Source organism: Cavia porcellus, unplaced genomic scaffold (assembly GCF_034190915.1).
Source record: "Cavia porcellus strain 051 isolate PalLab524CR breed Dunkin Hartley unplaced genomic scaffold, mCavPor4.1 scaffold_17, whole genome shotgun sequence".
NCBI lineage: Eukaryota > Metazoa > Chordata > Mammalia > Rodentia > Caviidae > Cavia > Cavia porcellus.
The window spans coordinates 22,804,809-22,822,365 of NW_026947500.1; the positions used below are offsets into that span (position 1 = coordinate 22,804,809).

The window sequence follows — 17,557 nt, forward strand, 5'->3', positions numbered from 1 at the left end:
TATGCTAGGGAGTAATGCTCCATTAAACACATTCCTGCCCTCCAGAGACTCACAGTCTTGTGAATAAACAGCCAAGGAAATATCACTCTTTGGAGTGTCCTAGATGGGATTTGGCTTCCTACCATCTATGTGCAAGATTGATGTTTAAGCACTTGCAAGAGACTGGCTGGAATACTACATCCAGGCATTATTGAAATATCTGTACCTGGTCCAGAAACCTAACTCAGTAAAACATTGTATGCACACATCATATGCAGCCCTGAGTTTGATCCCAAATACCACCAAAATAAATAAATAAGCAACTCCACACTGGTGTGTGCCTGTAATCCCTGCTACTTGGGAAGTGAAAGCAGGAGGAGCCCCAAAACTCAGGATTTCAGAACCAGCCTAGCAACATACTAAGACTCCACCTCTTAAAAAAAAAAAAAAGTAGCAGCCACAACGTGGCACACTATAATCCCAGCACTTGAGAAGCTGAGGCAGAAGGATTGCCATGAGTTCGAGGCTAACCTGAATTACATAGCACAACTCTACTCAAAAAACAACACTTAAATAAATAAAATAGTTGACTTTTAGGCTGTTAACGTGGTAGCACAGAACAAGCTTAAGGTCTTGTCAGCTGCTTCATTATTACTATTCCAGCCAATAGCACAGCTAATGCTTCAAAAGAATGCTATAAAAAAAAAAAAAAAAGAATTAGGGGCTGGGGATTTAGCTCAGCGGCATAAGCACCTGCCTTGCAAGCAGGCAGTCGTGAGTTTGATCCCTGGTACCGATAAAAAGTTAAAAAAAAAAATGCTATAGAGATCACTAGACAAAAAGAAATGGGGCCGGGGATTTAACTCAGTGGCATAAGCACCTGCCTGGCAAGTGTGAGGTCATCAGTTCAATCCCCAATATAAAAAAAAAAAAAAGAAATGATGCAACTAACTGGGCATAGTGATGTACACCTGTAATCCCAGCACTTGGGAGGCTGAGGCAGGAGATCATTGTAAGTTTGAGACCAGCCTGGGTTACAAAGTGAACTCAAAGTGCAGCCTAAACTGCATAGTAAGACCTTGTCTCAAAAAGACAAGGGGGTGGGGGATTAGTTCAGCAGTGTGAGTGCCTGCTTGGCAAATGCAAGGTCATGAGTTCGATCCCCAGTGCCAAAAAAAAAAAGGAGGAGGAGGAAGTAGTGATGTGTCTGAAGTGTGTACAGCATACTATCATTTGTGTATAAAATGGGAATGAACAGGGGCTGCGCATAAGCGCCTGCCTTGCAAGCATGTGGTTGTGAGTTCAATCCCTGGTACTGGTAAAAAAAAATGAGAATGAGCAAGGCATGATGTCACATGCCTATTCTCCCCTGCACTTGGAATGCTAAGCCAGGAGGGTCCCTGTGAGTTTGAGGCTGGCCTGGGCTATATAGTGAGTTCAAGGCCAGCCTGAATTACAAAGTTAGAGAGTGAGACCTTTGAGATATTTACTACTGGAATATTGTAATAGTGATCACTTATGTGTTATAATGGTCTAGAAGAAGTTAGCAATACACAGTTAAATGTTACCGTACAGTCCTATACAACACAGTGACATTTCAGTTCACAAGAGACTACATATGCTGTGGGTAGTCCCACAAGATCACAAGTGAGCTGAAAACTACCTATCACCTATTGACTTTGTAACCTTCCTACCATCATAGCACAAAGCAATCTCGAGCAGTAATACTGGTATAAATAAACGTAATAGGCTATTAGTCCCATAAAAGTATTGAATTGAGAGGGATAAGAGGGTAAGACAAAGTATTCAGAAAGTTGGATAGGATCAAAATATGTTTTATGCATGCATACAAACATTGAGACGGGATGATAGTACACACCTGAAATCCCAGCACTCAGGAGGCTGAGGCAGGAGGATTACCATGAGATTGAGGCCAGCCTGCACTTACATAGTGAGTTCAAGGCCAGCCAGGAGTGCCCAGCAAGACCTGTCTCAAAATATAAATACTGTGAAACCCTTTATTTTGTACAACATTATTAAAATTATAATAAAATGAAAAGTATAGTATATCCAAGTATGTGCAGTAATGAGAACAAAAAACTCCGTGAGTGCTGTATGTATTTACTACACTACACACAAAGTTTACTGTGAAATGGCTCCTAGTGTTGTGCTGACAGCGGCTTCATGCACCTTGTGTTTACTGCGTGTTTTGATTGCATCAAGAGGCCAACAGGAATATATCACGTAGGTGTAGGAAAGTGATGGCCCCACAAGGATGCAGTGCCTAGGATGTGTTACTCACAAGGCAGTCTGGTTGCTACGCAACTCTGACTGTGGACACACCTTCTTTTCTCTTGTTTTCTTTTGTGGTGCTGGAGATCAAACCCAGGGCAATGTATATGTTAAGCAAGTTATCAATGAGATAGACTCCCTGCCCTGTATATGTATTTTTAAACATACATGTACGTACATGTGTATATATCAGTTTGCATACACTCACATATTCGAATTTTTTTTTTTTTTTTTTTTTTGTCTTTTTCGTTTTTATCGGTACCGGGGATCGAACTCATGACTGCCTGCTTGCAAGGCAGGCGCTTATGCCGCTGAGCTAAATCCCCAGGCCACATATTCGAATTTTAATTTATATATTTATTTTGATGCTGAGGATTGAACTCAAGGCTTTGCACTTGCTAAGCAAGTACTCTACCCCTGAAGTACACTTCCAATTCAAATTGTTTTAATTTGGTTTCTAAAATTCAATTTGAAAAATGAGACAGGATTGGGAATACAACTCAGTGGAAGAGCACAGTCACCATATTTGAGGTCCTGAGTGGAATTCTTTTTTTTTTTTTGATAAAAAATGGTTGTATGTAGTTCAGTGTTTAATTCCCAGTGCTTAAAAAAAAAAAAAAGTACCTAGTTGGGGATTTAGCTCAGCAGCATAAGCACCTGCTTGGCAAGCTTGAGGTTGTGAGTTCAATCTCCAGTACAAAAAAAAAAAAAAGTACCTCAATATACAGTGGAGCAAGGACGGTCCCTCTAACAACTGGTACTGGCAAGATTTGGCATATTATAATATGCAGAAAAATATAGCTAGATCCTTCTATTCACCATAGAGAAAAATCAACCTACAGTGGATCAAAGATATAAAGATAAAACCTAAAATTATGAAATTACTACAAGAAAACAAAAAGAGACACTTCAAGACTCTGGTGTATACATGATTCATATTCTCTCCCTCTCTCCCTCTCTCTCATCCCTTCCCTCTCTCTCTGTCTCTCTTTCTCCTCCTCTCTCCTGTCCTCTCTTTCTGTGCTGGGAACTGAACCTTGGGCCTTCACACTGAGCTATTTTCTCAGGCCTTTTCATTTTTTTATTTTGGGACAGGGTCTCACTAAAATGTTAAATTCCCTAGTTTGGGCTCAAACTTGTGATCAACCTTTTAAGGCAAAGATTTTTTGGATAAGATTCCAAAGACACAAGAAATAAAAACAAAAAATAGACAAATGTAAGTGCTTCTACACATCAAAAGAAACAGCCTACATCCTCCAGAATGGGCAAAAATTCTTCGAAATCTTCTTGCTAGGGATTTGCTATCCAGAATGTATCAGGAACTCAAAAATCTGAACACCAACTAGATTTTCTTAGTTGACTGAAAAGAAAGTATTGTGCTATTGTTTGTTTCTACTTTATAAAAGAATCTTTTTGTCTGTTCTGTATGTGGAGTAACTACTTTAAGGATAATGGTATGCAGTATACTATTGTTATTCTCTTATTTCATTGTGAAAAAAACCTTTTTTTCTGGTACAAGGATCGAACACACAACTTTGTGCATGCCAGGCAGGTACTTGTGCCACTGAACTAAATCTCAAGCCCTGAAACTATTTTTTAATAAAACAAAAAATCATTTTTAAAAACAGCACACACACACACACACACACACACACACACACACACAAAAAAAAACAGTAAAATTACAGTTAAAAATGGGCTAAAGAGGCCAGGTGGTGGTACACGCTGGTAATCCCAGCATTTTTTGTTTGTTTGTTTTTTGTGCAGGCTATCAAACCCATGATCTCACACTTGCCAGGCAGGTGCTTAAGCCACTGAGCTAAATCCTCAGCCCCAATCCCAGCATTTGGAAGACTGAGACAAGGAATTCAAAGCCACCCTGGCCTACATACCAAGTTCAAAGTCAGCCTAATCTACATAGTGACCCCCTGCCTCAAAAAAAAGGGCTAAAGAGCTGAACAGGTTCTTCTCAAAAGAAGACATGCAAATGGCCAATGTGTAAGTGAAAAATGCTCAGTATCACTATTATTAGGAAAATGACATTAAAATAATGATATATAATTTCATCTCACTCCACTTAGAATAACTATTATTAAAAAAGACAAAAAACAAATGTAGCGTACATTGCAGGTGAGACTATAAATGAGAACAGCCATTATGGAAAACCATATGGAGATACCTTAAAAAATTACAAAATTGGGGTGGGAGTATAACTCAATGGTAGACTACTTGTCTAGTGCTAAATCCTGGAATCAATCCCAGCACCACACACACACACAGAAAACAAGATTAAAAATAGAATTACCTGCTGGACATGGTGGTGCATATAGCACTTGGGAGGGTGAGGCAGGAAGACCACTGCAAGTTTGAGGCCAGCCTGGGATACATTAAAAAAGAAGCAGAAGATTTAAAAAAAAGATTGCCATATGATTCAGCAATTTCTACTGATATTTATTCAAAAGAGATGAAGCCAATACATCAAAGAGATATGTACATTCCTCTTTTTCTTTGTTTCTTGCTACACTAATTACACCAAAGACATGGAATCAATCAAGATGTCCATCAACAGAGGAACAGATATTTACATATGTGAATACCATTCAGCCATCAAAAAGAATGGAATCCTATCATTTACAGCAGCATAGATGGAAGTCAAGGTCAATATGTTAAATGAAATAAGTCCAGTACAGAAAGATAAATGCCACATATTCTCACCGATTTGTGAAATTAAAAGCCCATTTCATAGAAATAAGTAGAGACAGGGAAGTGTGTGGGGGTGGAAGCAATGGAAAAAATTACATAAGAGGGCACCAAAACCTAGTCAGAGAAGAGGGTTATCTATAGCATAGTTGGGTAACTATCGATTAAAACAATCTATATTTCAAAATAACTGGAAGAGTACAAAATTCCTAACACATGAAAATGATTACTGTGCCAGATATGGTAATGCATGTATGTAATCCCATCGCTCGGGAGGCAAAAGGATTGCTGTGAGTTAGAGAGCAGCCTGGACTATGTAGCAGACCCTGTCTCAAAAAAAAAATCTGAAAAACTAAGTGTTTACAACCCTGATTTTATCATTACACATTGTATACATGTATCAAATTGTAATGTACCCCATAAAGAGATACAAATGTTATCAATATTAAAGAATAAATTATATTACATCTGGGCATGGTGGTATACACCAGTAATTCCAGTACTCTGGGAGGCTGAGGCAGGAGGATCACAAGTTTAAGCCAGCTTGGGAAGTTTAGCAAGACCTTGTCTCAAAATAAAAAATAAGATGGGACTATAGTTCAGAGCAAAGACTGTACGATGGAGCCAGTTGTGATGGTGGATACCTGTAATCCCAGCACTTGAGAGGCTGAGGCAGGAGTATTGCCATGAGTTTGAGGTCAGCCTGGGCTACAAAGTGAGTCTAAGGTCAGCCTGAAATGCATAGTGAGACCCTGTCACAAAAAGAAAAAGACTCTAGGATGGATCCCCACTAGCATGCACACACACACACACACACATGCACTCGTGTACATACACACAGAGAATTATCAATACAGGATCTCAGCTGTATTAATGTTTCCCTTGGCATGTAAGCACGTATTTACCTAGAGCTCACATAAGAGACCAGTTAGGCCTTAATCTTCTTATCTGGTCTCCCACAAGAAAGGGCACTATATCCTCACACCCTCTACCTTTTTTCAGACCAGGTTTTACCAAATTGCCCAGTCTGACCTTGGAGATGAACTTGTGATCCTTCTGCCTCAGCCTCCCAGATGTGTACCACCACACCCAGTTTACATATGTATCACACTCAGACACTCAGTGCACCAGTCTGTATTGTTGTGCAGTTTGTGCATTGTATCACAGCAGTTTGTGGAAGAGCAGGTTGTGTGGAGATCAAGTCTAGGACATTTTCTGCTAGACAGGCCATCCTGGGAGTGGTGTTTTTTGTATGACTTGTTTACCCAGAAAGGTGACTCTTTTGTAGAGATGGACAAAAATAACTCCTGATTTTGCTTCCAATCATCCTTCTCTGCTGTTAATGATAGCTTTACAGTGCCAAACTCCCCTACAAACTTATTTGAGCTTCTTCATAAAACCTCCCAAACCACCCTAACTCCTGGCATTTGCATGTGTGTAGTGTATGTGCATGCACGTGTACATGCATGGGTGTGTTTTGCTGGATATAGAACCCAGGATCTTGTGCATGTTACCACTGAACTATACCCCAGCCCATTCTTATTTGGGGTTCTACCACTGAACTATACCCCACCCCATTCTTATTTGGGGTTCTTTTTTGAGACAATGTCTCACTATGTAGTTCAAGTTGGTCTTGAACTATATGGCCCAGGTTGGTCTTGAACTCCCAGTGATCCTCCTACCTCAGACTCCTGTATAGGTGTGCGCTATCACACCTGGCTTCTCTTATATAAATTAATGCAATTTACTTGCCACCTAACCAAAGCATTATGGTTTTGTGTTATTTAGGGTATGGTTTGGTTGCTATTTAACTTACTTAGCTTTGGGGCTTGGGTTTAGCTCAGTGGCATAAGCACCTGCCCTGCAGGCAGGCGGTTGTGAGTTCGATCCCGGGGGGGGGGGGCTTATTTAACTTTATGTGTGTTTATGTTTGCCCAAGCTAGCTTGTCAGTACACTGAAGGTGGGACAAACATAGTATATATATTATGGCCCTCTAAATTTCCCAAAATAGTGTCATGTACACAACAGTATGATCAGTAAACATTCCTGGAATAAGTTATAGATACAAAAACACAAACATCCTGAGGAAGAATCAGACTCAGGAAAATTGGCACAACAAACCAAATGGCACCAAGGAATGACAGGGAAATAGCTTTCCTTTTCAGCCCACATCTCTGTTTTCAGCAAGTGCTATCAGGTTTAGCTACAGGTATCTTTCATTTTCTTTCCAGAACTTAATAACATAGATTTTAAAATATTCTAGATTTCTCAGTAAAGGTAGATGATTGGCTTGATTATCACATTGACTACAATTTTCTTTCATCGCCTTAAGGGACAGTGCAGCACTGTCAGCTGATGCTGGAAATGCCAATGTAAGATATTTGCCATGAAGTTATTTTAAGAAAATGTTCTTCTGTACTTCTTTTCAGAGCTCTGCAAGGGCCAGGATGTTGTTGTGTTTTTCCTTTTTCTCCTTATCCCTGTCTGAGCATCAGTTGACCTTAAAAACTGTCAAGGACAGATGTAGTCCGCAGCCTGTTCTAGAAGATTTCCACTGGTCAGATATCTTTTCCTCTCTGGCAGCCTGATTGGTTACCTCCCCTTTTCTGAGGTTACATCTTTATAGGATTTTGCTAAACCTGTAATTGTACTTTGGGTCGATTGCTGCTTTTGCAATAAAAAGCCTACAGCCTCAATTTTTATTATATCCAGGATACAATCCTCCTTTTAAAAGGATTATGCATCTTTCAAATATTTTGACTAGATGTAGGGAGAGGGCTTTAAATCTGGCAAGCCAACCTAGGAAAAGCAAAAAAAAAAAAAAAAAAAAAAACCACAAATACCAACATAAGCTAGATGACTGGTTTCAAATACATTTTCTGCTAAAGATCCCTTTTGGGTTATGAATAAACTTCCATTTCATGCATCTGTATCTTATTCTGCGCTTTTAATACCTCATGTTTTCACCCCCTACCCACAGAATCACAACTAGATCTTCTTATTGCCTGGCTTTTCTTTCAACAGCTCGGGGTTGCCCCCACCCCGAATGTTTTCTCTATCTCAGAGCCTAGCCAAAGGAAAATATAATCTTAAGACCCACGGTGGACCCTTCTTTGGGTACAGTGACAAGATAATATGCAGCAGGGTTTGAGACTGCACTGCAATGTGACTGGAATGAGTAATGGTTTTTCGTTCTGTACAGCTTCTTTCTCCACCTAACAAACGCGAGACTGCGCTATGTCAGCCGCGTGGTGAGATATTACGACACATCCCGGTAAATTCGTAAAACATCTTGTCTGCAGGGACTACTGTACACTGTGGCTTTCGCTTCTCTTTTGAGTCTCAGCGGGAGGGCATCAGTCAAAAGACGGTTCTGGAATTTATGGAAAAGATCATTTCCAGCTAATGGAGCACAGAGAAACTTCCATCGTTGAAATACATAGTTGTTCACTCGAAAACATTCACAGAAAAGGACCTGCGGAGCAAGTGCAGCTCCATAGCCCCAGGGCTCCGGGGCTTGGGGGCTTGGCCACGCCTCTTGCCTCTAGTCCCCAAGGGGCGCGCCCCACCCCAGCCTCTCGAGGCACCGTGGGAGGCGGATTTTGCCCCTCCTTCCCTGCGGGAGAGCCGAGGGACACTTCTTGCGCCTGCGCATTACGCCTACGCGCCTACTCGGCCGCCGCCCGCCTCCGCCTCCCACTCCAGGGTCCTTTGTGCGCAGGCGCGCTCTCACTCCTTTGCTCGCAGCGCTCGGCTGAGTCAGTCTGTCGGAGTCTGTCCTCGGAGCAGGCGGAGAGAAGGGGCTTTGCATCGCCCGCTGACCGATCATTATTTCCCCTCCCTCTCTCCCGCCCCACATTTCTCTTCACCCCTCTCCTGCCCTTGCTCTTGCAGCCATGGCGGAGTCGTCGGCGGTCACTCAGTTCCCGTCCGTCTCCTCGTCGTCCTCCGGGGCCGAGCCGTCCGCGCCCGGCGGCGGTGGCGGGAGCCCGGGAGCGTGCCCCGCCCTGGGGGCGAAGAGCTGCGGCTCCTCTTGTGCTGGTGAGGCGCGTCGAGAGCCCTGCGTGGGAGAGAGCGGGCACGGGGAACGGGAGACAAGGACGGAGCTAAGAGACCCTCGGGGAGGGAGGGCGTCAGCCCCGGGGGACGGATGTTAGGAAAGTAGGGGCCGGGAGGGGAGCGAAAGGTCGTGCAGTCCGTGAGGAAATAACGGGGTGTGAAGAAACAGGTTGGGGGCGGGGAGGGCGTCAACGCGGAGCCCCGGCGAGTGAGGGCAACGCAGCCGCAGCTGGGGGAGGCTGGGATGAATTGGCGGATTGCTCGGTGCACCGCACGGGCTGCGTTCGCGGAGGCCACAGAGCCCTGCACGGAACCTGGGTGATTTAGTGACAGATTAGCGGGGCTGAAGGGACTGGGGGAGGTGGGTCGCGGGAGAAAAGATTTCGTTACGATTTTGAGGGGAGAGTGGTGAAAGGGGTGCCTTGCAGGTTTGCAGACAGGTGTTGACATAATCAGACATGCTTAAGACTCCTCCAAAAATTATTTTTATTTGCCCATGGGGAGAATGAGGAAGTTTAATGAAAGCCTTGTAGCTCGTTTTCTGTCCTGTTTTCGACTAGACTCTGAATGCCCAGTTTTTCTGAGGCTTCGAGGTGGAGGAGACGTGATGAGAATAGCGCAGGGAAGATTTGGGAGGGAGCCGCTGATGGTCCAAGATGGATCCGTGCGTGGCTGCATTTGCAATACAGCGAGCTCTTCACGGGCCCGGCGTGGGGACACGAAATCAGCCGCTTATATCTTAGAAGATAGAGTCATGCCAAGACATCGACATGTTTTGATTTCACATTTTGTGTGGGCTGTTATTGATCGCAGTATAACAAAAGCGGGTGTTTTCTGCAGAAAGGGGGAGGGGAAACTCAGACAAAGCAGGGGCTGGTTGAACCCCCTACTCTCCTATGTGAAAGACCTGGAGGGAAGCTGCAGGGCCTGTGTTAGTTTCCATTGTATATGCGTCTGCTTGCTGGTGGGAACTGCCTGGCAAGCTCCCCTCGCGCAGAGATCTGCAGTGCAGATGCCTTCCTGAGAAAAATACGCACCACCGACAGGTGGTGGTTCTTAAAGGAATTGAGGCTTTGAAAGAAAGAAAGAAAAAACCGTTTTGTCAAAGGACGGATTTTCGGAGATCTTAAAATGCTTCATTGTCGAATTTGACAGACTGTTGAGCTGAACCTTCTAAAGAACATATTTTCTGATACACTATTTTTTCTAACAATTTCCACCTAAGTGCTTTGATGGCCTGTTGGATTTTTCCAATATGGTTATGGCCATTTTCATATAAACACTGTCAAAAGAGGCATCTGCAGATAAAGGAATGAGGCAGCAAATTTAGAGCCTGGATCCCTTGAAGCCAGCAGCATTTATTCAGTTTTTTGTCTTTTGGGCTAAGGTTCAAATGAATAGCAGCTTCCCTGTAACTTAGCAATGCGTTCTTTTGGTTTTAAGCACTTGTCACTGCCTGCTCACTGTTTAGTTGACGATTTTGCACATACCTTTTGCTTAGTCTTGTCAATTTTTGATTCAGACCTAAGGTTTAGGAATCAGCCATTTGTGCTTAGGGTAAGATGGATGTTTAAGCATTGAGTCATTCTGGTTACCAATTAAAATTTTTTTATAAACAAATGGTGGGATCATTGAACAGTCTACACTTTTACACCTTTAGTGCATTGTTACGAAAGAATTAGCTCCCTCAGTGGACTAGTGAAATATTTTGCTCACAGACATGGACACCACCACCAAGAGGACACTAACTTGGCAGTATGTATTTGATGAGACAACACACACAGTTACTTGTTTGCCTTGTATTTCTGATATTTACCCTTGTCACAATTTTTATTTACTATTGCCTTTACCTTGCTAATTTTTCTCCCCTCTTAATAGTAATGGAAAAGCCACTGAAATTAGGCATTTTGTTGAATTTACATTCCAACTACATGAGTTTGCATTACACTAGTACTGTGGGGTTTTTTGTTTTTTTGTTTTGTCTTTTTCCTTTTTATCGGTACCAGGGATTGAACTCACGACTGCCTGCTTGCAAGGCAGGCGCTTATGCCGCTGAGCTAAATTCCCAGCCCCATACACTAGTACTGTTAAAGCTCAGTATTTACTTAATTCTTTTTTTTGGTAGGGGGAGTGTCAGGAATCGAACTCAGAACCTCATGCTTGCCAGACAGGCACTGTGCTGCTGAGCTATATCCCCAGCCCCTGCTTGTTATTTCTTGGTACAGTTTTATTATGGAATTTATATTAGGCCAACTGCAGACACTTTATCACTCTTGGTGTTTAGAACACTGATACACATATCATATACTTGATAAAATTTTGTTGAATGAATCATCAAATTTATAAACAGGAAAGGGACATCTGGAGAGTATACTATATAGATAGACACTTTTGATATGGGAACTCGAACTCAGGATCTTGTTGCTTGCCAGGCAGATGCTGGACCCCTGAGCTGTCCTCAGCCCAATAGCTTTAAACTCTCATCCTTTGCTAATGTATTATACAATATTCAGTGGCCCCAATACGAGATCCTTATGTATCAACTCATTACTTGAATATAAAAGCTTACCTTACCTGCCTGGCAAGTGCAAGGTCCTGAGTTTCACCCCAGTACCAAAAAAAAAGTTTACCTTAAGATACTGAAGTGAAGTCACCATTTTATTGCAGAAACCCTTTCTGTTGCTTGGTAGCATCTCTGTTTCACAGAGGAGGTGTCTCAGTCTGGCATTTTGAAAAGTGTGTTAACCCAAAATTTAACTTAATAAGATTGTTGCTGAAATAGACCTCGATTGTTTAACAAAGTCTATGAGTGTTGCTATCAGCTTTCATCTTCATGTTCTTTGAGCTAAGCGCTTCTTGGTTTTAGTAAGTGATTGCTTTGGGTGACCTGCAGAGAACAATTTTGTCTTGGTTGACCTGTTTAGTAATTTTGGAAATACTCATTTGTACACAAGGTAGAAAACCAGTGATGGCATACTGTGTGTACTGCAGTCAGCAGGGTAGTATGTGCTTATAGGGAAGGAGATCAGGCCAGCATGGCTTCCCAGGGTTCTTCTGCCTTTAGAAAACCAGACTTAAAAGGTCACAACTTGAGTGGGGCATGATGGCACATGCCTGTAATCCCAGCACTTAGGAAGCTGAGGCAGGAAGGTCACCTGCAATTTCAAGACCAGCCTGCACTACATAGCAAGATCCTGACTCGAAAGAAAAACACAAAAATTTAAAGTGATATAGGAGAGACGGAGATACTTGGTGTTCTTTCTCAGAAAAGGAATTGCCCTTTGCAGACATCAAGTCTAGATAGATATCTACTGTCTGAACTTCAAAAGTGTTTTAATAGCGGGCTGGAGGTTTAGCTCAGCGGCATAAGCGCCTGACTTGCAAGCAGGCAGTCGTGAGTTCGATCCCCAGTACCAATAAAAAGGAAAAACAAACAAACAAACAAAAAAAGTTTTAATAGCTTATTGTGATTTTTCTTTTCTGGGACCAGGGATCAAACCAGGGCCTTGTGCATGCCAAGGAATTGCTCTGCCAGTCTGGTATACCCCCAGCACACTAAAATTCTTTAACTTGATAAAAACTGCTCTTAAGAAAATCATGATGCCAAAATAAAGCTATGTTTCATTTACCTGTTCATGGCAATTACCTCAAAGCTAAAGAGTTCAGACAATTTAAAGGAAATAAAAGGTTTTGCTTTAAATTTTTTCTCAGTCTTTAAATTTAGTTCTGTATATCTTATGGCAACATTTTTACCTTTGTTCTGGCCAATCAGACGTAGCTATGTGACTTGGTTTTTGTTTGTTTTGTTTCATTTTTTTGAGACAGGGTCTTCCTATGCAGTTCAGGCTGGCCTTGAGCTCACCATATAGCCCAAGCTGATTCTGAATTTGCAATAATCCTCCTGTCTCAGCCTCCTGAGTGCTAGGATTACAGACATGTACCACCAGCCCTGATTGTATTTTCAATCATAACCCTAAATTAAAAGGAATCTGACCACCTGTTCAACACTGACATCATCTGTGTATTATACTCATGTCAAGATTAGCAGCGGCTATGTCACATGGTGATAAACATATGTTATAAGCCCCAGTGACACCTGTATTTCAGCCCTGTTTTTTTTTTTTTTTCTTAATTGTGTGATCTTGTGTAAATCCTGAGCCTCATTTTCTTAAGTTTAGTATGGTCATATAGAATCTAATGGGAATAATAATTGGTGTGAAAATTAAACACAAACAAAGGGCTTCTGCCCATACTAAGTTCTTAGTAAATAATAGTACCATTAAAGTGAAGGGAAAACAGTGCCTAGGCTGGGGATGTAGCTCTGCTGCACAGTCTTGCTGTGGGTTCCCTTCCCCGATGTCAAAAAAACAAAACGAAAAGCCCAGTGGCTAGTATTTGATATGTTTGCAGGGTACAGGTTATATGCACATGGACAATAGCAGTTGAATTACAAATGAGAAATCACTTGTATTCCTTAAAATAAGAAGATTCTTATGCTTTTAATCCCACAAGCCAACCTGTCTCACCTTATGACCCTTAACATTAACATCATAGAGCTTTCACCCCCTCCCACTGGGCTGATTTGTTGAAGGTGGGGGAAGCCAAGATGTTTCCTCAGTGGCTTGGTATGACAGCAGTATGTTTAAATATCCTCTGCAGCATTCCAACCATAATAAATGTAGTTATGAAACATTATTAACGCTTGTCAGTGTGAAGGCAAGAGTACAAGAAACAGAATGGTCGTGTTCATATGGTTTGTAAATGTTCACTGACTGACTTTTATTTATGAAAAATAAAGGTTTTGTTTTGTTTTGTTTTGTTTTTTGTCTTTTTCCTTTTTATCGGTACCAGGGATTGAACTCACGACTGCCTGCTTGTAAAAATAAAGTTTTGCTCAAAGCTATTATTGCTTTTAGAGTCAAATTCCCAAGTAATTTAACTAGTCTGATCAGGTTAAACAAGGAGCCTACATGTATGTAACAAGTACAATTTAACAAACTAAATTGATATTTCAAGGGGGTTATTGATGAAGTTGCTGGTAAGGGCATGAATGTTTTTTAGTGTTTTAGAGATGGCCTGAAAACAGAATAACATGAATATTATTGCTTTCATTGAATTTTATGGAGCAACCTATTAGTCCTCTGATGTAAGAATCATGCGTCTAATCCAGTGCATGTTTCAAGCGCTTGCAAAATGAAATTTAGTGCAGAAGGAATTAGTGGCATGTCATGAAGGAAAAGTTAAGATTTCTAGTTTGTATGAGCCAAGAGTTAGTTTGTTCCATAGCAAAACACCTCTCTTTAGCTGTTTTAGTTCAGAGAAGAACTACAAAGACTCCAAAAAAGTTTCATAATATTAGTAAGTTAGTATGTATATTTTTTGTATATATTAGTTTATGGCTTGTGTTCAGCTTTATTGTTAATGATGAGTTTAGCCTGAGAAAGAATACAGACATGAAAAAGCATATCAATTTCATGATAAGACTTTTTAAAATTTTTTCCATGTGTTTTTGTTTCTGGGTTTTTTTTTTGTTTGTTTGTTTGTGTGTTTGTTTTGACACAAAGGTTTTGCTGTGCAATTCAGGCTGACCTTGAACTCTTTGTACAGCCAAGGCTGGTCTCAAACTCAGCAATCCCCCTGATTCAGCCTCCCAAGTGCTGGGATTATAGGCATGTGCCACCACACCTGGCCAGTAAAACTTTTTAGATAAAAATTGGCCAGTTGGTATTTGTTGGTACAATCAATTCCTTCAGAAGTTGTCAAGAAAATTGACTTCTTGTATGTATTTTGTTCATTCATAACAGCTCTACTAGAGTTATTTTGAGTAATAGGGTGTATTGTAGAGGTTTTGAAAGTGTTTATGGTAAGTATAGTTGTAACCAGTGTTGCCTGTGATTGCATCATTGAAGTCTATTACTACATATCTGTGACTTGTGTAAGACATGTTACTATATGATATTGCAGCTTCAAAGAACTCTTTAATTAAATAATATGTAAGGTTTGTGTACATGATGAGAGAGGTTAATTATCAGCAGATGGCCTATCTTGTGATACTTTAAATTTCAAAAAATTGTTTGTTTTTGGTACTAGGAGTCGAACTCATGACCTCCTGCTTTCCAGGCAGGCACTGTGCCAATGAGCTATATCCCCACCCCTCAAATATTTTTATCCATTTTCACAAATCCACTGACTTTAGGCTCCTTAGATGCATCTTCATAATAGAAGTAGGAGAGGCACACGTGAACTTTCTGATCTGTTCCTCGTTGGCACCTTGCCCTTCAGGATATGTGGAAGCATAGTCCAGAAAACTTTTGTTAAGCAAAATTAATACAGAGCTGCTTTTGTCCTGTGCACTTCAGCAATGAGCATGCTCTTATTTCACATGCAAAGTAGAAATACTTGGCTTTTGGTTTTTGGTTTTTGTTTTGTTTTGGGATGGGGATGTCACCATGTAGTTCAGGCTGGCCTTGACCTTTCTGTATAGCTCAGGCAGCCCTCAAACTGACAGTCATCCTCCTGCATCAGCCTCCTGAGTGCTGGCATTACAAGTGTGCATCACTGTGCCCAGCTTGAAATACTTGATTTGGGGGAGTCTTACTGTGCAGTTCAGACTGACCTCGAACTTGTAGTAGTCCTCCTGCTTCAGCCTCCCAAATGATGGAATTACAGGCGTGCACACCACACCTAGTTGAAATACTTGATTTTTATGATATCTTAACATTGTGTATTATTTTATAATTAAAATTTACTGTTCTCATTGTGCTTATATATTAACCTAACTCAACAACAATACATTAAATCTCTTTGCTTGGTATTGTAGGAGGTAAAAGGTAAACAAAACAGGTCATTCTTATAGGAGCTATGTTCAGTAGAAGGAAGACTTGTATTCCGTTCATAGCGACTTAGGTGGCTGTTGTAAACCTCACTTCACATGGAGACTCAAAAGAGTAGGCAAAATGCCCAAAGATGTGCGTCATGAAGTGGTGGATGGTACTGGAGTCACAAGGTCAAAGGCGTGATTCTTTTTCATATACTCACAGTTTCTCTTTAGAATTTGAAGCAACTTGCGGTAAAAGACCAGTTACTCTTTGATCAGTTTAATTTAAAAACCTTAAATTTTTGATTCTATGGTTCCTAAGTCAGGTGTTGCTTTTTGCACTAAGGATGAATCCAGGGCCTTCATACTGTACTACACCCGTATCCCTTTGTACATTTTTTATGTCAAGACAAGATGTAAATTGCCCAGCCTAGGCTTGAATTTACAACCTTCCTGCCTCAGCCTCCAGAGTACTAGGATTACAGGTGCATGCTACAGTGCCTGCCTGCCAGGTTAGTAACCTTTTGCTCTGCAGAATCCTTTGGTCAAATTCAACAGTTATCTTCCCTGTTAAGTCCTGTGGTCACTTTTCAGCCTGCCCCTCCCCTTCTTTTCTTCATGAGATGTTTTTTATTTTCATTCATCATACAAATAATTTTCTATAATATTGCAGGGCAAACTTGGGAATTTGGCAATTTGGTTTGGGAGGGCCTCTCAGAGACCCAGGGGCGAGTAGCATCAGTGCAGAGTGCTGGGGTTCACAGTACAGCTTGTGGCTCGTGTCCATCTTGAAAATAGCTCTTCCTCCACATCACAGCTGAAGGGTCTTAAAGCTCTTCCAGTTTGTCTGACATTTTCTTGAAACCATCTTAAGTATCTGGCTTGAGCCTGAGTGCCTGGTGCTACTGTTACAGTTGCTACAGCAAGAAACCTCCCCCATTTTTGTGGGGTAGAGGGAGTCTAGCTATGTAGTCAGAGTGGCCTTGAGTCACTCTGTAGTCCAGGCTGGCCTTAGACTCTTATCCATCCTCCTGCTGCAGGCTCCCAAAGGCTACGATTATAGACCTGCACCACCACACCCGGCTGGTCCTTTTTTTCCTACACACCCTCAACAGCTTTTCTACCATTTAAAATACTGTGATTCTGTGCACACTGTGTTCCTCCTCTGTTTCTTTTACTAGATCCATTTTTGTTTTTATTTTTGCTTTTGAGACAAGATCCTCTTATGTAGCCCAGGCTGGCCTTGAACGCATGGCGATCCTCTGTCTCAGCTTTCAGGTATTGGAATTACTGGCATGTGCCACCACACCTGGCTCCTTTGCCGCTTCTGTCCTTTGAAATTGTGCTATGATTTATCTAATATAAAAGTCATAACGTTAAAATGGTTTGTAGAATGTGCACAAGGCTGTGCAGCTGTAATCCCTGCTTAATTCCAGAGCACTTTCATCATTCCTAGTATCTGTTAGCACTCCCTGTTACTCCATTCTTCCTTTGGTAGTCACTAATTTACTTTCTGAATCTAGATTTTTTTATTCTTGATTTTTTATTGGTAATTCTTTAGCGTCTGTCCAATTTATAAATGTAAGAGTACCGTAGGGCTGATTTCATGGAGCTTTTCCCCAATTGTGAAATCTAGTCTTGTGGTTTAAAGTACCACCTGTTACTGGGCACAGCAGTGCCTGAGTATGATCCCAGCACTCTGAGAAGAC

At 41.4% G+C, this 17,557-nt stretch overlaps 1 protein-coding gene across 4 annotated transcripts in view; it reads left to right on the forward strand.

Annotated features, from left to right (window-relative positions):
* Window positions 1–8,624: 8,624 nt before the first annotated feature.
* The window catches only part of Rtn3 (reticulon 3), a 58,995-nt gene continuing 50,062 nt past the window's right edge, over window positions 8,625–17,557 (forward strand). Inside the window, exon 1 of one of the 4 annotated variants that reach the window (XM_003468082.5) lies at window positions 8,625–9,013. In XM_003468082.5, the coding sequence (XP_003468130.1) occupies window positions 8,869–9,013 (145 nt within the window). In that variant the 5' untranslated portion in view covers window positions 8,625–8,868. The remainder of the gene's footprint in view (window positions 9,014–17,557) is intronic. The other 3 variants (XM_013150699.3, XM_063227402.1, XM_013150700.3) reach the window with 3 other exon arrangements.